Genomic DNA, 24,742 nt, shown 5'->3' with positions numbered 1-24,742 from the left:
CCATCTGATAAAGGTGGACTGATTGGGGTATTGTGACTGCCGCCTATGTTCGTCACACACAACACAGGACGACCCTTTCTCTTCGCCTGGTCGTTCCGTTTCTACCGATATGTTTTAGGTACACGTTTTCTATGGCACCTGGCTCTCACACACATTTTCATTTCTCAGTTTCTCGATTCAGTGATCAGTGAGGGGAATGTGGTACTGAAAAAAATAGACAAGGTGAAACAGAAAGAAAAATAAAGATTTTTTGCTTCATCATGTGTTGTCTCACCATCACGATCAACTAATTTTTCTAATCTATACAGTGATCAGTTTGTGCTGACGGCGTGGACAGGTTTTCAGAGGAGGAGCAAAACACTTCAGGAAGTAACCTGATCCTCATTTATTTTCTTTCTTTGACTTTGGGGGAACTAAGTTGAGCTGTCTTTGATTTTTTTTTTTTTTTAATTTTTCTTTCTAAGCCAGTCTCCTTGACGCGTAAAAAAAAAAAAAAAAATACCTCTTCTCTATCGAGAAAACACTTCAAACCTTCCTATTAACTTGTCTTTCCTTTCTTTTTTTTTTTTTACATGGATTTAAACTCTACGCAATAACGTTTGACAAAATTATGTGATAACTACTGCAACCCTGAGATTAAACATTCGCTTTCTTACCTAAACTAATCACATTCCAATCTCAGCTGCTCTTCTTTATAAATATCTTAAATACTATTGAGGAAGCTCCGAAAGACACATTGTTACCATAAATGTCAAAGTTGTTTCCCGGGCGTGGTCATGAAAGCCTTCCCTAGATAGGCGGAGGTGATGAAAGACGCGGAAGTGAAAGGTGAGGCGAGGCGAGGAGCACGTGTGTGTGGATCTCGTTTCATTTTCCCTTTAAGAAAAAAATAATGTTTGCTACCATCTATGTTTTTACCAGAGAGAGAGAGAGAGAGAGAGAGAGAGAGAGAGAGAGAGAGAGAGAGAGAGAGAGAGAGAGAAGGATAACATCGATTGATCTAATTTAACTCCCACCAACAACTGGTTACAAGGCGCTGCTGCACGGATATAGGAAGACAGTTTCTGGGGATTAAGGTCAATTTTGTCTTGGAATTGAAGTCGTGGGATAGAGAAAACAACCCATAGAGGAGGAGGAGGAGGAGGAGAAGGAGGAGGAGGAGGAGGAGTACGAGGAGGAGGAGGAGGAAGAGGAGGGACTTTAGCATCACATGAAAGATATAAAAACGTGAAAGACGCCCAGCTCTTCCCCACCAGTGTGATCACCAGCTAGGGTCTTGCTCTCATTGAAGCGACGCCCCGTGAAGGCTTTGGAGGAAGTATGTTGGGTCTACGCGAGTCCTTACCTCTGTCTGAGTCTTCTTTACCATTCTCTCTCTCTCTCTCTCTCTCTCTCTCTCTCTCTCTCTCTCTCTCTCTCTCTCTCTCTCTCTCTCTCTCTCCCTCTCTCTGAATGGACTGCACGTACTGGGACAGGGATGCGAGGAGAGGGAGCACTGGAGAAACGCATTTACATTTTGTCATGTCTTATTTCATTTCCATATTTGTATTTCCGTATATTTTTATCTATATTTCTTTCTACATATTCCTTTTTATATTTAACCATGTGTCTTTTTTTCTATTATTCATACACCGTTTAATCTATTTAATTTCTTTTCTTTTAATCCAGCATTAACTGTACTTTTTTCTCCGTTTCTCTTTCTTCTACTTGTATATCCAGTCTTTTTTTCACTCTTATTTTCTTTCCTATCTCACCATCTCACACTTTTTTGTTTAATTGCTTTTTTAGCGTCAGTGTAACGCTTCCGTGTTGCGTCAGCCTCCCTGCACGAGCAAAGCGGCAGTTCTCAGCTTGGGGTTCCCTTGCTCCAGTAGGTTCGTGGAAAAATTCTTGGAAGTCCGGTAGGGTTCTCAAAATAGAAAGATTTTTAAGGAATAACATTTTTTTTTTTTTATATAAGAAGAATCTCGGACCGATTTATTTTAAGTTAGGAGATCAGACCTCCACTACACGTACATAAGGTTAGTAAGTGGGATTAAATAAGAGAGAGAGAGAAAAAAAAAGACAAGGTCAAGCTGCATATCAATCTTGATATTATGAGTGAGCAGATGAATGAGTCACCACTGCAGAAACACTTCATTGGATAGACAGTCAGAAAAAAAATGTTGAGATACACTGTTGTACTATAATGTTCACTGCCTCGGAATGACTAGTGCCTGTAACATTATTCAGAGCGGCAGCACGCGTCCGTAGGTTAAGGAAGAAGCTCCAAAACCTTGATAGGAATACTAACGCCTTATTCTGTTCTCTTGGCATATTTTCACAAGTCACGTCAGTAGAGGTATAATCCGCTTCGGTAACAACAATAATGATCTCCAATTTGCTGGTGAAGCCAAGATGATTATCCACACTTTTACAGGATCTCTCTTTCTCGTCCCAGCAACTCGTGGCTGAGGCGACTCCTCCTTTATGTGAATCTGCTTGTTGCTGATTGAGACACTTTTGTTTTGCTGAGGGCGCTCATTCCAGCCAGCTAATGACAGGAGCGAGCGGCGCTGCAGAGTCGTGATGGCAGGGGTGCCTCGCTGCTCAGCCTCGTTATTGCCCACCAGGGGGCTCGTCAACCTCAACTCCTGCTCCTTCCTGCCTTCTGCTGCTTCTGCTGCTGCTGCTGCTGAGGCGACTCAGTGTTCCCTAAATCCTACTGTTGCTGCAGTGTCTGTTGTTATCACCGTGCAGGTATCGGACGGACGGGAAAAATTATATCCACCAGAGCCACCCTTGTACATTTATTCTTATTTCTTAGCTGATATTATCTTGTTTTCCTCAGCACTGTACCGTGGCCTCGGAAACACGCACTGACACACGTTGCTAGTCACGGCACCGCACCTCACTTCCCCTCCCTCGTGACATCATTACATCTGCACAGCTCCTGGTAACAAGAGCATCCCCGCCATGACCTGATTATTAAACTTCACCTTTCCTCGGGTTCGCCTCCTACATCAATGACGCAACGGCTAAATGTGGAAAACTCTGAAAATATTCATGTCTGGTGTACATCACGGTGGAGGACGTGCTAATAATATCACTGGAACTGACGTAAACAGCGGACAGGATATCATGTTATGTCATTTATTGGGCACGTATTTTTAAACGCATTATTCTCTCATTACGATTATTTTCAGAGGGTAAAAATGATTTTAAGTGGATTCTCGTACGTGTCTTCTTCTATCGACGATTCATAATTCTTGTAAAACTATCAATATAACTATCAAGACACATGAAATCCACATAAAAGAGTCCACAAGATCCTGATCACTCTTCCACTGGTCTTTCCTAACTCACTAACCACTCTGAGACATTTATTTCTGTTACACGTCCACCACCAAACATTGTTACCTAAAAAATTTACAACCTATTCTTTTAGCCTCTTTTTTTTCTTGTAGACGCTTATAAAGATTTCATACATTGTTTTTAGTGTTGTGAACTGTTGCATATCACAGTGAAAGTGTTAGAAGTAGTCACGATCAGACGCCGAAACGTTTAGGAATACAAACCAAACGCAGACCTTGAATTCACTTTAATAAACCAGACCTCAACTCTCACGCGCTTCCACAGGGTTACTCTCTACTTGTACATGTCTTCCCTTCTTCTGACGCGACACTCTCACAAGAAAGGCAGTGACACAGTGATCAAGTAGAAGCAGAATGTGAACCTCCTCTCTCTCACTAATGTAAAGCATACACAAAAGTTAAGGACTCCACCTCATTTCTTACAGCTGACTAATGGCTTGTTTTCTCATAGTTATGATACACGGTGTTTAAAATTCATTGGCTTATCTGGTCGTTAAAAGGAGATATTAAAGTTTACTAATATTTACTTAAAGGCCATGGCATTCTTAAAGCACAGTGATGTTAAAGTTTTCGCCATATTTCTTGCGGTTGATTAATGTGTTGCTTCCGTTCAATTATGACAAAGTTTAAGTCGAAGTGATATATTTCTTCGCTTATAAAAATAGAAGATACTATAATATAACTTTCCAAATTACCACATCATTTTCAAAACAAACATAATGTGAAAGATTTGATCATATTTCTAACACTTCATCAATAGCTTCTTTCCTTAAAATCACAATAATTCATCTAAATATATCTGCTCACAAAAAAGAAAAAAAAAATATATATATATTATGAATTATATTGACAAAATAGTGGGGCACATTTATTGCACGAAACCAAATAAAAATTCCACCTTATTTCCTACACTTGATTAATGTTTTACTTCCTTATAATCACGATATCGCATGATCGAGACCCAATGGATTTATTGCTTCCCTTAAAGATATGATGGCGTGAAAAACATCCCCCCAAAACTCAAGGGAATATATAAGACAAACACGCAGTTAAGGACCCACGTTATTACCTGCACCTGATTAATGGATTGTTTACGAATGATTACCACACTCCACCTTTAAAGCGCAAGGGTTTATTGGCTCACTTAAGAGAAGTTAATCGTGCAAAAAATATAACGTAAAACAAAATCGACATTTTTTAATCTTTTGCTGTTGTGGTCCGTCCTTGTTAATTATCAAAGCACTGAAAAGAGAAAATTAGTTTGCTTAAAGACGGAAAAGACATAATAGAAAGTTATTATTTTTTTCCCAGAATACATAAATATAAGCATAAGACGGAAGTTTCAAGACGCCTCCTCAATTTTTTTATAATCCTTTTCGACTCTGATCTTGAGGGACTGGCACCTCGGTGGGCTTCTTTTTTTTCACCTTTTGTTGTCCTTCGCTAGATCCCCTCATCCATAAAATAAATAAATGAATAAATGTCTAAAAAAAAGCTGTATGTAACAGATGAAAATTTATTAGCAGTTAACATTGAGATTACCCAACACGTCGCAAAATATGTCTAAAAAAGTTGTAGGTAATGGAAAAATTATCAAGCATTGTAGTGTTAAGATCACGCAATACGTCAAATAAAAGTGTCTAAAAAGTTATAGCTAATGTTAAAAATTGTCTAGCGGTGGAGCGTAAAAAAACAAACACAACACTGCCGGACGAACCAACACCCCACTCAGGAAAGCATCAAGGGCGCTGCAATGCTGAGAGGACAAGGGGACCTACGCTGAACACCTACACGCCCCGCCATAAGGATGAGGAAAGAAAGAAGGCAGAGACCACACACAGCACTCAGAATCCACAATAGTAAACGAGGATGACGCATCGCAGCTCAAGGAAGGCGGTGCGGTTGGTGGGCAGAAAGCAGGTGAGAGGTACGGTAGAGTGGATGGGTGGAGTAGGTGACAGGGGAGGTAAGTGGCAGCGAGAAAATATGGAGGTGTGGGGGATGTAAGGTGGGTGAGAGAGAAGGTAGAGTGGTAAGTAAGGGAAGCTGGAGTGAGTGAGAGGGATGTGGAATGGGTAGGTGAGAGAAAAGGTGCTGGTGTGAAGGAAGGTGGAGTAGTGGTGAGAGGGGTGTGGATTGGAAGGAGAGAGGGGTAGAGAGAAGGAAGGTGGAGTGCATGGTAAGGGGAGGGTAAGGAATCTCCTGCGGTTCCGGGAAAGGCAGAGAAAATTTAAGATTTTTATTTTCCTTGAACGCTCTTCGCATTTCCCGAAGCAAATTAGTTCTCAGAGTGTGTGTGTGCGTGTGTGTGTATGTAAGAAGGAAATCAAACATACTATTTAAATCTCACAATAAAGAAAACAAACAAGAATATAAAGAACTAACACTAACTATCCCACCACCACCTACGTCCTTCCTTCTTTCCTTTCCTTCAAATCGTGGCGCAAGTGACAACACATCAATCTGCTTACTGGCCCCTCACCGCCCCCTTCCCACGCACACTAACAACCTTTTTCATCCACTCTTTGTCACCGCTCTCCTGTCTTCCTGTTGAGTGTGTATACAGGCTCTCACTCATAATGTCTCTGTCTGTCTGTCTGCCTGTCTATCTGCCTGTGGCCTTCTTACTGTCGTTATCTGTCTTACTGTTAGTTTGTATCTGTCTGTCTGTATGTGTGTATGTGTGGGTGTGTGTTTAGTCCCGAATTCACAAAGATAAAAGTGAATACCAGCTTTGTGGTAAAAGTGAATACCAGCTGAGGAAATAAAGATTTTTTTTCTGCAAATTACACGCATACTTACCTCAAATGTCCTGAAAACTGATGTGGAGAAGGGGGAGGAGGAGAACATGAAGAAAACACCACCTTTCCACTCCATCCACGTATCAGGGTCAGTTAAAACAGACTAATTAACTTGTCCGCAACAGATGTCAAAATTCTCGTCCCTATTTTGACTCTCTCTCTCTCTCTCTCTCTCTCTCTCTCTCTCTCTCTCTCTCTCTCTCTCTCTCTCTCTCTCTCTCTCTGGTGCGTGGCCGTTCAAGGTAGACTCATTTGCCTCCCCTTCATCCTTCACTCAGCATGTTAAAAAGTCTGAGTTTATTCTGGGGTCCACGTTAGCAAAGGTCCATCCAATTAGCAAGCCAAACTCTATTTCTTTTCTGTCATTTCCATCTCGATTGGTTCTCTTCGCTACCTCCCCGCAGCCTTCGACATTCCCTTGATCTGGTAGAGGTTTGTGGTGGTGGTTTGAGGTGGTGGTGGTGGTGGTGGTGGTGGTGGTGGTGATATAAGTGGACTTGTATTTGTATTCTGTCTGTCTTTCTGTTTGTTTCTGTCTCCGATTATTCTTGCTTACTATATAAGGCTTTTTTTCATTTACAGATCAATATACCTTTCCTCATATTGATTCTCTCTCTCTCTCTCTCTCTCTCTCTCTCTCTCTCTCTCTCTCTCTGAACTACTACGTATATGCAATTACATTCATTCTTCTCCTCCCCCCCTCCCCTCTCTCTCTCTCTCTCTCTCTCTCTCTCTCTCTCTCTCTCTCTCTCTCTCTCTCTCTCTCTCTCTCTCTCCAGGAAAATTCCAGGAAATGCGTCCTCGGGTAACCCAAATTAAAGTCTGTAATCATGAATGGCTTTTAACAATTTTACTAACTCAGGTATCAAGCGATTCCTGCCCACGCACAGCTGACCCTAAAAATTTCCACTGTCCCTCATACTCGTACTTCACTCCTTTGTTCTTTACTCTTCCTCGCTGAGTTATTTAAGGGGCGGCGTTCGTTCCATTCACTTCGATCACACACCACAGTAATTATGCTAAGGCTTGCAAATGGATGGACGCACGCACCTCCTCCTCGTCCTCCTCCTCCTCCTCCTCCTCCTCCTCCTCCTCCCCCCCTCCTCATCATTATCATTATCCTGTCTGATTTTACTGCACTACAATGACCTCACGCTACTTTTCTTAATTCATCTTTACTTGTTTTCTTTGTTATAGACTAAACGCTTTTTGTGTTTTTTTTTTTTCTGAAATATCTTTATCTAGTTTTCTGTTTTTTTTTTTTTTTCCCCTTGCTCTGCCACCCCTACGTTGCCATTTTGTTGCCCTTGTTATCAAGCACTGTGTCTAGTAGTGTCTTGGCTTTCCTTCCCTATCGCTTCCCACGCATCAGTCAACCAAAAAGTTCCTTGTCAATTTAGCTTTATTTTCATACCCAAAAAATTTCGACACACACATACCCACAAATCCATTACGTCCAAGCATTATCCACTTTATTCGAGATATCAAAGTTAATCTGAACACTGCATCTGTAACTGAATAGCTTAATATAGACATGACCAGCTGTCCAGCGAGGGGAAGTGTTGCCTTATTTACTGCTGTGGTCGCCGCTGTCTTCCTTGTGGTGTGCCGGCTTGTATTCTGAGCCTCTTGTCGACTGTCCCTAGGTTCGAGTACAGATATTGGCCAAGGGAGTAAAATTCTACCTATTGTGATGTTTGTAATGATGTATAATATTAGCTTGGCGAGGGAGGCATGGCGGAAGTGCAAGAAAGTACAGTGAGTTAGAAATAAGAAATGGAAAGCTTCGTGATTTTGTTTCATTCTGATTATCCCATGCTGATGTTTCCACTCTGGCTAATCAATGCCAATCCTTTCGGCCTGGCTAAGTCATGTTAATATTTCCATCCTGGTTAATCCATGCTGATCTTTTCATCCTGGATAATTCATACTCATCCTTTCATTTTAGTTTACCCATGCCAATCTTCTCCGTATCGTTACAATCTTAGTTCTTTATTGAAGTTATATTACTTAATTACCTTATTTTTATTTCTCGTAATAAGGTAATGCAAGGTAAAACAAAAAAAAAATTGCCATAAGCCTTAGGATTGGACGTCAAGTTCTTGCACAGGGATATGCTAATCTTGTTCGTCTCGTCCCAAGTTCACTTCACCACCGAAGCAAGCATTGAATATTTTATTAAGAGACGAGCAACAGGATCTAGTAAACAAGTCACTAAACCCCAGGAGGCGACACGCGGAAACTCCGACATGCGCTGGAATGACTTGGAATCAGGTTGCAGAATTCTTTGCAGAGTCAGGAGCCACTGCGCAACCGCCGCCTTTTGTACTCCCTTCAACACACGTCGCGGAAGGGGAAATTGAAACTTGTTGATACGTGGAGTCAAGGAAATAAGTATCTGACCGCATTTCTTGACTGACACATCCTGGAATGAACGTATCCTCGACGCACGTTTCTGATATATGAACGTACCACACGCTGGTGCTGTAATAACACGATCATATGGATCCCGCTACGGTTAACTTTATTATATGGCGCCTGCTACAGTTGACTTTAATTCATTCTTTTCCTGTTACGAATATTAGACACATAAGTCCACTCTGGCATATTTATTTACTCAGGTATTTATTTTAATTCTATTCAATTATTCACTTATTCATTTAATGTCACCGCTAATAATTACACTTACAAGATATTGAAAGAAAACGTACCCTGTTCATCTCTTTTCTTATAGGTGATTGTAAAATTACTGCACAGTGATTCCAGCGCTGTGAATTATTGCTTATGGCACCGAAGGGACTAAAAAAGCACGTTACCTCCCCTACCTAGATACTGCCTCAAGCCAGAATCGATCTCGCAATCTTTCTGACAGTTATCCATCCCACTCACTCCTCCCAGACTGAGCCACGACAACACTGCTCAGGCAAAGGGGTGTAAGACATGTAAAGTTAGCCACTCCAACCATCATGGAATACTTACCTGCCAAGAGTACGAGTTATTACCGTGCGTGAGGTTACGTTGTGTGCGCTAATCACAGAGCAACTTGCATAACGTAATGACTGAGGGAGAAATTAGACCACGTAAAGGACCCGGAAATACGCATTTTTGCCTTATGGAAGACCTAACAGTGGCATGTGAATAAATAAATAGATATGAACGGGGTAATTAAGGAGAAATTAGCCTTGACTAGCGAAGGTGTGGGAGGCGAAATGACATAATGCTGTGATTTATAAAGAGCTGCTGGCAACACGCTCCCATTGGTGGTGAACTAGGTCGAACATTTACAGAACTCCCCTAATTGGAGGAGAATCAGGCGGCCAGACAGCACAACATTCTGAAGTGGTGAGGTATTAGATGTCGAAGCGCTGCAACGCTCTGATTGCAGGAAGATTAGACGATGAATCAATACAAGTCTCTGATTGGAGGAGAATTCGGCAGTAAAACGAAATAAAGCTATGATTGGCAGAGCACTAGACGGCAAAATGATGTAACGCTCTGATTGGTGAAAAAATAAGGTTAACAATACATGGATTAGATTGGTGAAGATAAATAAAGCAGTACAACATTGCATCTCTCTGATTGGTATAAAATTAGACAGGGTAACAACATAACACTTTGATTGGCGAAAAATAAAGCAATAAAACAATGTAACTCTCTGATTGGTGGAAAATTCGACGGTGAAGCAATATATCGCTCTGATTGGTGAAGAGTTGAAATATAAAATAAGTCATCACTCCGATTGGTGAAAATGTAAGACAATAAAACAAAGCAACACTCTGATTGGTGAATAACTAAAAAATGAAGCAGCGCAGTATTCTGATTGGCGAGGAATTAAACGGTGAAACAGTAAGCTGTGATTGGCGAATCATTAGAGCAAGGAACAAACCACTCTATAACTGGCACGAATTCACCACCTGCTCTCATTCATCGATTTATCCATACTCCACTTAAGACTATCCAGTGTCTGTATTTATCACGTTTTTTTTTTTTGCCAAGTTTCCAACAAAGAAAAGTAAGAACAAGAACAAAGCCTGTATTTTTTTTGAAACTCCTATAGATTCTTCCAAGGATTATTTGTGTTTTGAAAGGCCCACAGATATGAGTAATCAAGTATTTATGGGTATTTCTCCGACTGATGATTTGGAACTCTTGTTTATCTTTGCTACCATCACGACAACACCTTAGAACATCACAGTAACATCCTCTTTGCCAAAGCCTGTTGAAAAGTAGTCGCGATAAGACGCTGAAACGTTTGAAAATCATGTTCTAAGTTTGCAAGTCGTGGGTATTTTTTCAACTGATGGTACGAAAACCTTAACATTTCATCACGAGAACGTCTTAGGAAATCAAAATAACATCCACTATGGCAATCCTGTTCAAAAGTGGTTGCGATAAGGCGTTGAAACTTTTGAAAATCTTGTCCTAAGTTGTAAGTCTTGCGAAGTGAAGGGCGACGCATCTCTATTACTATCACTTATCCAGGCGAGGGACTAAGGAGGGGAAGTCTTGTCGCTGGCGTGGGAGGCGTTGAGTGAACACCTGTGGCGCCTTTAATCACAGGTGTCTTTCCGATGTCTTGTGATAACATATTTCCAGGTTAATTAAATTTCTTCTCCAATAATACTTACTTTTCTTAATCTTAAAGTTAATCAAAAATCGTCTTTTGATATATTCCCTCAGCAGATTATGTCTTTTGAATTTTTACTCCTTAAATTGTGACTTTCCTGCCCTCTTTCCTTTTCCTTTATTTATTTTTTGCATTGCTCCTACTCCTAGCTTATCAATTTTCTTTATCCTTCAACTCATACATACTCACCTATCCTCTTATCTCTCTACAGATTAACTCTCCTCTTCATTTAATTTGTTTCCCCTTTCCTTATAATTTTTCCTTCTCTATTCTCTTTTCCTCTGTTTTTTTTTATCATTCTTCCTTCTCCTACCTTATCAATTTTCTTTATCCTTCATTTCTCTCCCTTTTCTATCTTTCTTATTTTTACCACTTTTACCACCAATCTTCTCTCCCGTCTCTCAATTCCTTTTGCTTATCGATTTTCGTGCTTTTCTCTAATTTCTTTTCCTTTCCTTCCTCTTTCTCTTTCGTCTCCTTTCTCCATGCGCTTATTAACTTCTTGTTTATGTTCCCTTCCTTTCTTCCTCCTTCTCTATTGTCCTTTAAATCTTTGCTTTTTTCTCTCTCTTATTTTTCTTCCATTTCTATATCTTCTTCCACCTTTTTCTCTGATACACAACAATTCTTTCTTTCATTCTTTCTCTATTTTCCTGTCATCTATTTTTATATCAGTCCTTGTTTCTTTCCTCATCATTTCTTCTTTATGCTCACCTTTCCCTTTATGTCTCTTCATTTCTCGTCCCTTTTCTTTTCTTTTTATCATTTCCAGACCTCATCTCTGCTTTCTATCTTTTATACTCTTATTCTACCTTCCTCTTCCTTTTTATGTCCTTCGCTTTCTCCTCTCTTCTATTTCTCCTTCTCTCTTTCCTTCCAAGTCTTCATTCACTTCCATTTCCTTTCCTTCATCCTTCTCATCATATATATCCTCTCCTTCTCTCTCAAGCCCTTCTCTTTCCCCCGTCCTGTTTCTCCATCCCTCCTTCCTTTCCATCCTTCATTCAATTTCCTTAACTTCGTCCTTCTTATTCTATCGACTTCCCTTTTACATGATTCTCTTTCTCCTCTTTTCCGTTCCGTTTTTCCTTTATTTCCTTTGAAGTTTTCATTCAGTTTTCTTCATCCTTCTTATCGTATCCCTCCCTCTCTTCTTATGGTCCTCTCTTTTTCTTTTCCTCCGTTTCTCCATTCCCGTTTCCTTTCCAGCTTTCATTCACTTCCCTTTCCATCCTTCATCCTTCCTATCCCATTCCCTTCTTCCTTCTTGTGCCCTTCTCTTTTTCCCCGCCGTCTGTATCTCCTCGCATCTCTTACTCCTTTTTCAACCAACAGTCGAGTCCAATTACATTTGTCCGACACACCGTCTCGTTCTTGTCCCCGGCAGGCGGAGGAATATCAGAAGTGATGGTGGCGCTAGGGTGGGCGGGTGGTAGTGGTGGTGGTGGTGGTGATGGTGGTGGTCGCGGCTGTGGTGGTGGTGGTATGACACGTGTAGTATTAATGGAAAGACATGTAACTTGACGTATTAGTATGAAATAAGCAGATGATCACTAGTAAAAAATGCCTAATGCGAGAGAGAGAGAGAGAGAGAGAGAGAGAGAGAGAGAGAGAGAGAGAGAGAGAGAGAGAGAGAGAGAGAGAGAGAGAGAGAGAGAGAGAGAGAGAGACTCACCTGGTCACTATAAAAATAATGAATTTGATGATACCAGTAAAAGAACCAACTCATTTCAACCTAAAAAAACATATAATCTGAATCTTCATACTGGTGACGTGGAAAGTAACAATTAATATCTGGAAAATCTCGAAATGTACAATGCTAGTAAATATTTACCGCACTTCTCTGTGGCTAATAATATATAGACAAGGAAGTGGTCTGTGTGTTCCCTGCTGCTCTCGTGTATAACCTGTCAATACTTTCAGAGAGAGAGAGAGAGAGAGAGAGAGAGAGAGAGAGAGAGAGAGAGAGAGAGAGAGAGAGACGAAACAACGATCCCACTTTATTCGTAGCAAACAAGAAAGAATATAAAGAAAAAAACAGCTGAAAACGAGGGAAAGAGGGAAAAAAATGTTCAAGGGCGTAAAAATACAAAAATTCTTCGAATGAAAGAGGGAAAAACAAAGCTGCATTGAAAAAATAATAAAACTGCTGACTTAATTTTAAACTGAGAAAAAAGAATGTGTGTGAGAGAGAGAGAGAGAGAGAGAGAGAGAGAGAGAGAGAGAGAGAGAGAGAGAGAGAGAGAGAGAGAGAGAGAGAGAAGGAGAGGGAGAGAGGGAGAGAGAAAGCCAATCATATTAATTGTGGATATCTTGATAATGTGTTTGTTGAACGGGATGAAAATGAAAACTGCCTTGTCCACTTAACTCACTCACTCACTCACTCATACATTTGTGCCACTTATTCATTCACTCATCCACTCACTGACTCACTAATCTACAAACCAATTCATCCACCCACTAACCTTTGAAATATTTTACCCATACACTCATTCACACAATCTTTCATTTGCTCATTCACCCACTCACAGCTTCACCTTTGATATCTTTACCAACCTATCTTTCACTTCTTGCTTTAGATTAAACGGAGTAGCATTTCACAAAACAGCCTCGTGAGATATTACCAATCTTCTTTTTGTTCTTCCTTTGTTTTCTCCTGTGCTTTCCGTGTCGCTGCTGAAAAGTATCCCTTTCCTACAAAGATTCTATTCTCTTCCTTCTATCCTACAAACATCTCATCTCTTTCTCTCTTTTATAAAACTTCTATTCTCTTTCTCTCTCCTACAAACATATTCCCTTCTCTTTCTTTCTTACAAACATTCTATTTTCTTCTCTTTCTTTCTTATACAAACATCCTTTTCTCTTTCACTCTACGAAACAAACTTTTCTCTTTCCCTCTACCTTACAAACTTTATGTGCCATTTCGACTCACTAGTTCTGGATGTGAGACACGCTGCCTTGTATCCCCGCCCGCCTGAGCGTTTGCAGCGTGTAGGTCGAAGAGCAAGATTATGTGATATTGCGTCATACATCAGAGGTATGGGGCAGTGCTTCATGACGGCCAAGACACAGCGCTGGCTGGACAATCTGTGTGTATGTGTGTGTGTGTGTGTGTGTGTGTGTGTGTGTGTGTGTGTGTGTGTGTGTGTGTGTGTGTGTGTGTGTGTGTGTGTGTGTTGAGGTATTTTCAGTTTTTTTCCTTATGTAATATCACGCCGTCGTTTTCTCTCTCTCTCTCTCTCTCTCTCTCTCTCTCTCTCTCTCTCTCTCTCTCTCTCTCTCTCTCTCTCTCTCTCTCTCTCTCTCTCTCTCTCTCTCGTTATTTATTATGACTGTCACTGTGAAAGGAGAGAGTTTATCATTCTCTCATTCACTTTATTACAAGAGAGAGAGAGAGAGAGAGAGAGAGAGAGAGAGAGAGAGAGAGAGAGAGAGAGAGAGAGAGAGAGAGAGAGAGAGAGAGAGAGAGAGAGAGAGAGAGAGAGAGAGAGAGAGAGAAACTGCACGCACACACACACATACCAAACCATTATATATATATATATATATATATATATATATATATATATATATATATATATATATATATATATATATATATATATATATATATATATATATATATATATATATATATATATATATATATACAACTATAGTACCAGAAAAGAAAAACAAACACAAGCAAACAAACACACAAACAACAAAACAACCATATAGTAAAGCACCATACGAAAAAAAAAAACACACACATACGGACACACACACACTACCACCACCACCACCATCACCCCACTCTCAAACTAATACAAGAAAAAAGAAAAACGAAAACCATGACAAAAATAAATAAATAAATAAATAAAATCCTTACAAAATAACACGGTCAATCGAAACATCATACTCACAATTCTCTCACTCACTCACTCACTCACTCACTCACTCACCGTCAGAAGAGAGCCTGGATTTCTGGAAGATGGTGACGACGATGGCCCCGTAAAAGAAGATGATGATGGATAGCGGCGCCACGTAGAGCATGACGAGGCAGAAGATGTTGTAGACCATCTCGTGGTGCTCGGAAGGGAAGAAGTTGAAGGTGACGCACTGCACGTAGAAGGTGAACTGCGGGTGCGTCTCTACGTGGAAGATGATCACCTGGCAGGGAAGAAGGGACAGGTGGGGAGTTGAGTCATGGGGAGAGATACAGTGAGAGATGAATAGATAGACAGATAGAAAGACGGATGGATGTAAGAACAAGGAAAACATTGGAAGCTGCAAGTGGCCATTAGACCGACATGTATCACTCCATTTATAAACAGAAAGGTAAGTGGAAAGACAGACGGATGAATATAAGAACATGAAAATATAGCAAAACAATGGAAGCTACAAGAAATCACCCTGCCTACACGTATCACTCCATTTATAAAACATAACTACTTATTTCCACCTATCATCCTCATCCATAAATCTGTCTTATCCTCTTTTTGAAGCTCTCTATTGACTCGGCACTAATAACCTGATTACTACCGAGTTCATTGCATCCGTATACCACTTTCTGAAAACCAGCTTCTTTAAATATCTGTTAAAAATATAACTTTATTAAACTCGGACCGGTTGTTTCTTGTCCTTTCCCGATTACTGACCCGGGGAATTTTGTTAACGTTTGTATGATCAGTGACGCAAGTGTACGAGCTCAAGAAAATAACGTATGTGTAGCATCGAAATAAAAGTGAGGATGTTTTTTTTTTTTTTATGCGTATATATTGTACAGGACAGAATACAAGTGAACTCTACAGATCTTTACCGCACTCACCCTTCTGGTCATTCCTGGAAACGAGGCGTGGGAAGAGCGCCGGTGCGAGGTCGGAGTGAGGGCACAGAGGGGAGGAAGTAATGAATAAATAAAGAAAAAAGAAAAAAAGAGGAAAAAAAAATACCACGACTATGAAGAAAGAGTGAAAGGTGTGGAGAGAGAGAGAGAGAGAGAGAGAGAGAGAGAGAGAGAGAGAGAGAGAGAGAGAGAGAGAGAGAGAGAGAGAGAGAGAGAGAGAGAGAGAGAGAGAGAGAGAGAGAGAGAGAGAGAGAGAGAGAGTATTGTATTGTATTGTATTACGCACGGAGAATATACAGTACATATAATAAAATTCCATAGACACAAGTCAATTCGGAAGAGCATGAAAATAGAATCTGGATCCCACATACATATTCGAATCCTCCCCAAATTCAATAATAAATCGTTTCTCGCCTGAGTGTTCACTTACCCCAGAGATTTCGTTTAAATTTCATGATACGTTTTTTGAGATACACTGCTGACAAACAAGGGGGAATACATAATTTTATTGCAGGAGATGGAAAAAGAGTGCCAGTATTTTTTAAAAGTTTTGTTCTCTCATTATGACTTTTTTCACAGGTCACAGTGATGCTTAGGTCGGTTCTCAAGGATTTTTTTCTAATTGGCGATGCATAATCTGTTTTAAAACTATCACTAAAATCCAGATAACACGTGGAAAACTCAATAACTGGCACTGGAGTTTAAAGGTAAGAGCGAACTCCCTGTCTGCTTCTGTATTTCCTTCTTCTTTTGACTTGAACTGTTTTAAGAAAGAGATTTCAAGACACTTCTCAAATTCTGGATTTTTGCGATTGCACTCTATAGGGACTGGTACAGTAGAAGAGCTGCAAGAAGTTGAAAGAAAACGCCGGAAGTTTTGAGGATACGGTCCACAACAAAGAAAACGTAATGATGAATAAATGACGAAGAAATTTATCACCAGTCCCAAGTTACAGAAAAACCTAAATGAATGGGAAGGGAGAAAACGATGACAAGGCGTAGTGGGTCATAGCAAGGGGAAGCGGAGATGAAAGGAATACAGGGATCACATACAAATGAAAACAAGGTTACGGGCATCCTTCTCGGCATCCTCCTTTCTGGGGATCTAACACTAGATCATCGTACTAATATGCCAAAGGGAAGAGGGAAAATATTATAGCCCCGGGAGTGTGGGCGAGGGGACGAGTAGGAGGAGGTAAGGTGGTCGGTCTCTCAGTAGGAAGATATGAGTATTACCGAACATTTATGAAGGTCTGGGAAGCACACACACACACACACACACACACACACACACACACACACGTTCACAGGTACACAAAGCCACTTCAGGTGAGTTTCAAATGTAAATGGATAAGTTCACGGCTTTGAAATTCTATGACAACCCTTTATATATATATATATATATATATATATATATATATATATATATATATATATATATATATATATATATATATATATATATATATATATATATATATATATATATATATATATGTATATATATTATATATATTTTTTTTACTTATCCAAACATCATGAAAAATCTCTCATCGCCCGTAAGTACTGAAACACTTGACACTCTCTCTCTCTCTCTCTCTCTCTCTCTCTCTCTCTCTCTCTCTCTCTCTCTCTCTCTCTCTCTCTCTCTCTGTGTGTGTGTGTGTGTGTGTGTGTGTGTGTGTGAGCCAACCCTCTACTCAGCACCTAATATTAGCTTGTCTTCTCCTTGTCTAGCACACGCACACAGACACACACACACACACATACACATACACATACACACACACACACACACACACACACACACACACACACACACACACACACACACACACCAGGGCCTCTAATAACCGCTCCTCGCCAACACATTGCATTAATCATTCAGACTCGTGCTCTACGGAACAGGAACACGAGGGAGCGACATTACGGTGACAGAGGTCTTAGGAGAGAGAGAGAGAGAGAGAGAGAGAGAGAGAGAGAGAGAGAGAGAGAGAGAGAGAGAGAGAGAGAGAGAGAGAGAGGTGGTAAAAATAAAAATGAGAATGGGAAGAAGGAGAAGGAGAGGGAGGAGAAGGAAAAAAAAATACATGCATTAACAGGAGTAACTACAAGAGGAGGAAGGGGAAGATAAATAAGAGAAAGGAGATGGACCTGAAAATTAAGGAGAAGATAGAAGAGGAGGAGGAGGAGGAGAAAGAAAATGAACATTAAAAGAAGATGGAAGTGAAAAGGAGGAGGAAATTAAAAGGGAAAGCGGTGCAAGGAAAATAAGGTCAAGAGTGAAGGAGGTAATGAAAAAAGGTAAGCCTGAGGTGTTTCCTTCCTTGTGTTGCTCCCTCATGCCACTTCCTTTACTTCCTTCACCTTCTTGAATGCCTTACCTTGTCTTACCTTCATTTCTTTTTTTTTTTTTTTTTTACGGTTTCACTCATATATTGCACATCTCTCGGTATTCACTCACAATTCTAGCACATTTCTTACTATTCTATAACCATCTCCAAGTATTATACTGTTTAGAAATTGCAGAATCCATTCTTTTTCACTCTTTTTTTTCTTGGGCTTGTTTATAAATATTTCATATATTACTTTTAGTGTTGTGAGTTGTTGTGTATAACGGTGAAAGTCATCATTTAGTTTACATTCTTTTATTTTCACATTTTTTTTTTAGTTTAACACTTTCATTGTTCTTTTTGGCACAACTTTCCTTGGTCACAAAACACTCTTTAGTCATTTCCTTTGTTCCACAGTGATCTCTAAACATTTTACTGGCTAAACCATGGAAAATATGTGCCCTTAATCTGTTTTTTTTTTCCTTCCTGTAAATACCTGCAAAGATTTCGTGAAATGCTTTTAGTGTAAATTGCTGCATATCAGCACTGAAAGGGTTAACAGGTTGAATGTTCTCTCTTTCCTGCTCGTCCTCTTCCTCTATTTGTTTTGTTCTATCCTCTCTCATGTATAGGTTACTGATAATACGTAATAGTTTGTAGATTCATATACAAGGACTGTCAAGTATAGGTCTGCTGACTTCTTGTACTTCCTCTTACGTTCTTAGCTTTTTGTTCTTACACTCTGTATGATGCAGTGGTATATACTAAGTAGAGTTTTGTTCTTTTTATGTAATATTCCGTGATCCTCCTCCATCTTCTCCTCTTCCTCCTCCTCCTTCGCTTCCTCCTTCTTCTCTACGCCAAAGGTTATAATTCCCTAAGCACATTAGTACATGTTTTTCCCTCCATTTCCATAGTGACGATGTCTCTCTCTCTCTCTCTCTCTCTCTCTCTCTCTCTCTCTCTCTCTCACCTGAGGCATGGAGCAGCTAAACGCCAGGAGCCACGCGAAGATCAACATTATCTTGCCCCGCTTGTCCGCCGCGCTCATGCTCAAAGGATGCACCACGGCGAAGTACCTGGAGGGGAAAGGAAAGGACAGATAAGACACATGGTAGTTTAGGTGCAAGATTAAAGAAGAGGCACAGAGATTATGGACAGGAGAATCATATCACAGAAGAGGGAAAGAGAGTAAGGACATAGTACGTGTTAGAGTTAGAATCAGATCAAATATAGGGAAGGAGAGGATGGATGAGACATGTGGTAGAAATCAGAACCAGTTAAGTGATGGGAAGGAGAGGATAGATGAGAGGGATGGTAAGGATTCGGGTCAGATTATAGTACCGGGAAGAAGAGGAAAGTGGTTACCGTCAGATTATCACGGATCGGATGATCAAGTGGGTAATTTTTCTTCCCCACAATTTGCGAGGAATATTGATTAGTACGGATAAGTAAGCAAGCAAGCAAGCAAGTACGTAACTAAGTAAACAAGTAGGTAAGTAACTAGGTAGGTAAATAGGTAGGTAGGAAAGTAAACATGTATAAAAGTAAATAAATAAAAGAAATAACCAAATAGTCTTCAGGGAATAGATTACTTATATGGGGTTCAAATTTTTACATTGCCTGGAAGAATGTTTTTTTTTCTCTCTCTTTCTCGATAATCACTGCAGGAGACGCGTCTACTGAAGTAAGGTGCAATATTTCACGGTTCACTGGTCTATATTGGAAGTAAGGCGATATGAGACTGAGTTGTTAAAATGTTTGGGTTATTACGAGAATATGAATTTCGCTTCGGTACGAGTATATGTAAGCCTTTAGTGTCTTTCAGTGTCTCCTTTTAGATCGGGTTAGCTAGGGTACGAGTAAGTCAGAGGTTTTAATGTCTGTCTGTCTGTGTGTCTATCTATCTTTCTTTGTATGTCTCTGTCTTTGTCTCTCTCCCTGTCTATCTATCTGTGAATATCTCTGATGGTTTGTCTGTCTATCTGTCAAAAACTAGATGAAAATGTGAATAATAAATGAACAAATAAGATGAATAATAAAGAAAAGCGACACTAAACATTGATTAAAATTCAGTAACACAATAAAACTAAAAAAAAAAAAACACATACAAAAAAAGAGGTAAGGTGAAGAAAACCAACATAAATAAAAAGAAACGATGAAGTTCAACACAGCTGGACAACAGAAAAAAAGAAAAAAAGAAACAAGAATACATATTAAAACTAACAAATATAAAGAAAAGACAAATACAAAGAACAGCAAGAACAAAAAAAAAGAAAAAAATGAAAAAGATGAAGGAAAACGAAAACCAAGAAACAAAGAAAACAAGAGAATTGAATTGTGAGAGACAGACAAGATAGGAAAGAAAAAAGACGAACACACACACACAGAGAGAGAGAGAGAGAGAGAGAGAGAGAGAGAGAGAGAGAGAGAGAGAGAGAGAGAGAGAGAGAGAGAGAGAGAGAGAGACCACCAGGCAGACAAAGATGGAGTATCAGTTCAGGAAGTGTCACTCTCTTCCCTTCCACACGTCCATCCTTTGTCTAAAAGTTTACCATTCTGACATTCTGATATTGTTCTCTCTCTCTCTCTCTTTCTCTCTCTCTCTCTCTCTCTCTCTCTCTCTCTCTCTCTCTCTCTCTCTCTCTCTCTCTCTCTCTCTCTCTCTCTCTCTCTCTCTCTCTCTCTCTCTCTCTCTCTCTCTAGTTCTGTCTGTCTGTCAGTCTGTCTGTCTGTCTGTTTACCATCTATCTATCTATATGTTTACTAAATGAATAAATATGAATGCAACCAGCTTTCTGCAGCATTTAGAGCAGTAATTAAGTGTGTACATGTCAGAGATTAATTTCCAAGAGAACATTTGCCATAATCAGGATCAATGCATATAAAACTTTTCATTATATTGCTAGTATATTTTTTTTTTCACACCTGATTGTGTGATTAAATGATAAAATGTAAATGTAAAATCTCTCTCTCTCTCTCTCTCTCTCTCTCTCTCTCTCTCTCTCTCTCTCTCTCTCTCTCTCTCTCTCTCTCTCTCTCTCTCTCTCTCATTATATTACATTCCTATTTTCTCCACTCGACTTTCAATTTACCAGCTCTTATCTTTAAATTCTCACTCATTTCCTCTGACTACCTGCTTCGCCTTTCCCTTTCCCTCCTGTCAGCCTGTCACGCTCCACCCCATCCACTGCATCCACTTATCCTGCACTTTACGCCCAATTTAAAAGGAATACATGTAGAGGACGTCACTTTGGGTCATTTGTTTCTTATAAATTTACTTTAGCCCCTATTTACATGTTAGAAAAGTGGTAAAGGGATAAAGCTGGAGAAAAGGTATTGTGTGGTTTTATGTCTGTATTAAGTATATATTGATTGTAGGTATTCTTTTTTTATTATTGTGAATTTTATATCTGCCTCTTCTACTACTTCTTTGTTTTGTGTTTATTTATTTATTTATTTTTTTATTTTTTTAAGCGTCTGGATGGGGAATATTGAGACATCATACGGATTAGAGTGGCAATAAAGCAGTTTTTTTCTCTCTCTCTCTCTCTCTCTCTCTCTCTCTCTCTCTCTCTCTCTCTCTCTCTCTCTCTCTCTCTCTCTGTACCGCCCCGCCCCGTCCCACACACTCATCTCTAGCAGTTCAACACCACAATACTCTTCACGCTCCTGCCGCTGTCAGCTCCCGTGACCACACTACCCGCCTTCCTCCCCGCAGCCTTGATAGTCGCGCCGCCCACCAATTACCACTGCGAAGGACACCTTTCACGGGAGGCGTGTGGGTGTCACCAAGTGCTAATGACCTGCCTACTTCACCCGCCCAGACGCGCCCAGAGACAAAGCGAGGCGAGTTGATCCCACGAGACTTGGTAATCTAAAATCTTATGAAAATTTTAAGGTGTGAAGAGATATTGTGGGTGAGAGAGAGAGAGAGAGAGAGAGAGAGAGAGAGAGAGAGAGAGAGAGGAGAGAGAGAGAGAGAGAGAGAGAGAGAGAGAGAGAGAGAGTTTGTGGGCGTGCCATGTTCCACAGCGCCTCAGAAAGTTTATAATGATTTAGAAAGAGATGTACATTCTTCGTAGATTGGATCCAAGATGGAATATGTAAGCTTGTGATAAGTCTTAAATAAACCTGCTGTGGTAAGATTGTGTGGGCGTCCCTACATCCGCTGACGAGAGAGAGAGAGAGAGAGAGAGAGAGAGAGAGAGAGAGAGAGAGAGAGAGAGAGAGAGAGAGAGAGAGAGAGAGAGAGAGAGAGAGAGAGAGAGAGAGAGTAACAATGGACTCTCTGTACTGTACATTAGAACGTAAGAAAACAAGGAAGTGAGTCCAAGTAATTTCTGATGATATGTGTAATATTGTCGAGAAATAAATAAATACAAGTATCATATCAATATTACGTGTGTGTGTGTGTGTGTGTGTGTGTGTGTGTGTGTGTGTGTGTGTGTGTGTGTGTGTGTTGCCTGCAGTCTCGTATTTTGTGACATAACACTGATTCACTTTTTCATAACTAGTCAATATTATACTTTTTTTTTCCTCCACACTAAACCTTTCTTATTACTGTTTCTCCTTTTCAGTTTAATTCGAAGTCCTTGCTGAGCATCCTTTGATGTGAGTATATGAAGAAAATATGTAGGGAGTGAATGATTAAATACTTGATGAGTGATGATTGTTCTGTCTCGACTCGTGTTGCAACAATGGATAAAGAAAAAGCATGACACGTGTCGCTGCTCCACTGTGGGGACGAAAGTCAAGGTTTTAAGAGACCTAAAGCATGTCTGGGTTCGAATTTCTCATAACACTATAAAGACACACAACGTTCCCGAGCCTCGGTCACGTATATTAGTCTACGTCTTCCTTATGTGTTGCTGTTGTAGTAGTAGTAGTAGTAGTAGTAGTAGTAGTAGTAGTAGTGTTATTATTATTATTATTATTATTATTATTAGTAGTAGTAGTAGTAGTAGTAGTAGTAGTAGTAGTTGTAGTAGTAGTTGATGTTGTCGTTGTTGATGATGATGATGATGATGATGATGAGGTTGATGTTGATGTTGTTGTTGTTGTTGTTGTTGTTTTTGCTGTTGTTGTTGTTGTTGTTGTTATATACCGAATAATGTCATAAGCAATAATAAAAGGAATGTCTCTCTCTCTCTCTCTCTCTCTCTCTCTCTCTCTCTCTCTCTCTCTCTCTCTCTCTGTCTTCCTACTTCCCAATTCCCACCCCACCTCTTTTCTCTCCCCTTTCTCTCTTTTTTTTTTCTTCCTCCTCCTCCTCCTCCTCCTCCTCCTCCTCCTCCTCCTCCTGCCCCCTCCTCCTTCCCCTTCCCTTCCTCCTACCGCTCCTGTTCTTCTCCCATACATTTTCATCTCTCCGTCTATAAACACCCCTGCAGGCTCCCGTTCCCCTTCGTACCATATTCTTTCAGCAGTCAATATCGAATTACATGAATTGCTACACATCTTTCCTTTCCATTCAGGGGCTCAATGCGTAGCACACGTGGCCGTCTCTTTGAAATGTACATGGTGCTGTACCGATGCCAAATGGAAGCCTTCTAAACTCTCACTAGGTACTGCTTTCTGGGTCAACGGTTTCAAAGTTCATTGTTTTCTCGACTTCATTTCTTTTTTTATTTTTATTCATGCTCCGGTAACGCCACGTGCCACGATCTTTGCAGCCTATCAGGTGTAATTCAAGATCGTCAGAGGAGAGGTTTTTTTTTTCGTCCTTTTGTTCGTGATTTTCTGACGGTGTACAGCCACATTCTCCTTTTTTTCCTCGAATTGAGGTAGATTTTGTTAAAAAATAATGTTTTGTTTTCCGTATAGGCAATCATGATTCTGTCTCTTTCTTTCTGCGTTTAGTCTGCGTGCGTGTCTCTGCCTCTCTGAAAGAAATTTTTTTATTTTTCATAGAAGTAATCAAGCATATAATCTCTTTCTGCATATTCTCTCTCTCTCTCTCTCTCTCTCTCTCTCTCTCTCTCTCTCTCTCTCTCTCTCTCTCTCTCTCACCCACCCACCCACCATTCTCAACTACTACGTCCCATAAAGAGTCCGAATATTGAAAACTTGCGCAACTTGTCGTTCACGTTTGCCTTCTGCTCACACTCCCGCCGCCCCGCCACTCATTTTTCTTCACTCCACGTCTGCATCTCCATATTTTTACGACGTTAACGTTCCTCCCGTCGACGGTCATTTTTCAAAGCCAGACAGCTGAATTCAGGCGACGGGAGGGATGATAAGTCTCTATATCTATCCTGCTTATTTGTTTCGCTAGCCCGTGTGTGTGTGTGTGTGTGTGTGTGTGTGTGTGTGTGTGTGTGTGTGTGTGTGTGTGTGTGTGTGTGTGTGTGTGTGTGTGTGTTTATGCTGTTCGGTAATGTTCACAATAATCTTTTGTCCTGTATCTCTGAAAGTGCATTTGTTTCGTCAGTGTGTGTGTGTGTGTGTGTGTGTGTGTGTGTGTGTGTGTGTGTGTGTGTGTGTGTGTGTGTGTGTGTATGTGTCAGTGTGTGTGTGTATGTGTCAGTGTGTGTGTGTGTGTGTGTGTGTGTGTGTGTGTGTGTGTGTGTGTGTGTGTGTGTGTGTGTGTGTGTGTGTGTGTGTTTTGCTGTTTGGCAACGCTCATAATAGGTAAAATATGTTCTTTTTTTTTTTTTTGTCTCTATCAAAATACCTCTATCTATCCTTTCTTTAAGTAAATATTCAGAAAACTCGTTGTTGTTATGTGTAACTAGTCTTGAATTGTTGTTTTCAAGGTAAGATCCTCAGAACACTGTACATAATTTCCCTCAGTGCCT

General features: G+C 40.2%; 1 protein-coding gene across 5 annotated transcripts in view; it reads right to left on the bottom strand.

Moving 5' to 3' along the window:
* Nucleotides 1–24,742, bottom strand: part of LOC135100577 (adipokinetic hormone/corazonin-related peptide receptor variant I-like) — a 382,588-nt gene that overhangs the window by 55,116 nt on the left and 302,730 nt on the right. For all 5 annotated transcript variants that reach the window (XM_064003596.1, XM_064003594.1, XM_064003598.1 and 2 more), the window contains 2 exons: nucleotides 18,916–19,021; nucleotides 14,726–14,933 (listed from right to left, as the gene is read on the bottom strand). In XM_064003596.1, the coding sequence (XP_063859666.1) occupies nucleotides 14,726–14,933; nucleotides 18,916–19,021 (314 nt within the window). The remainder of the gene's footprint in view (nucleotides 1–14,725; nucleotides 14,934–18,915; nucleotides 19,022–24,742) is intronic.

The sequence above is a fragment of the Scylla paramamosain genome, chromosome 5 (genome assembly GCF_035594125.1).
Source record: "Scylla paramamosain isolate STU-SP2022 chromosome 5, ASM3559412v1, whole genome shotgun sequence".
In the NCBI taxonomy this organism is placed as follows: domain Eukaryota; kingdom Metazoa; phylum Arthropoda; class Malacostraca; order Decapoda; family Portunidae; genus Scylla; species Scylla paramamosain.
This window is presented reverse-complemented; position numbering and strand designations above follow the sequence as displayed.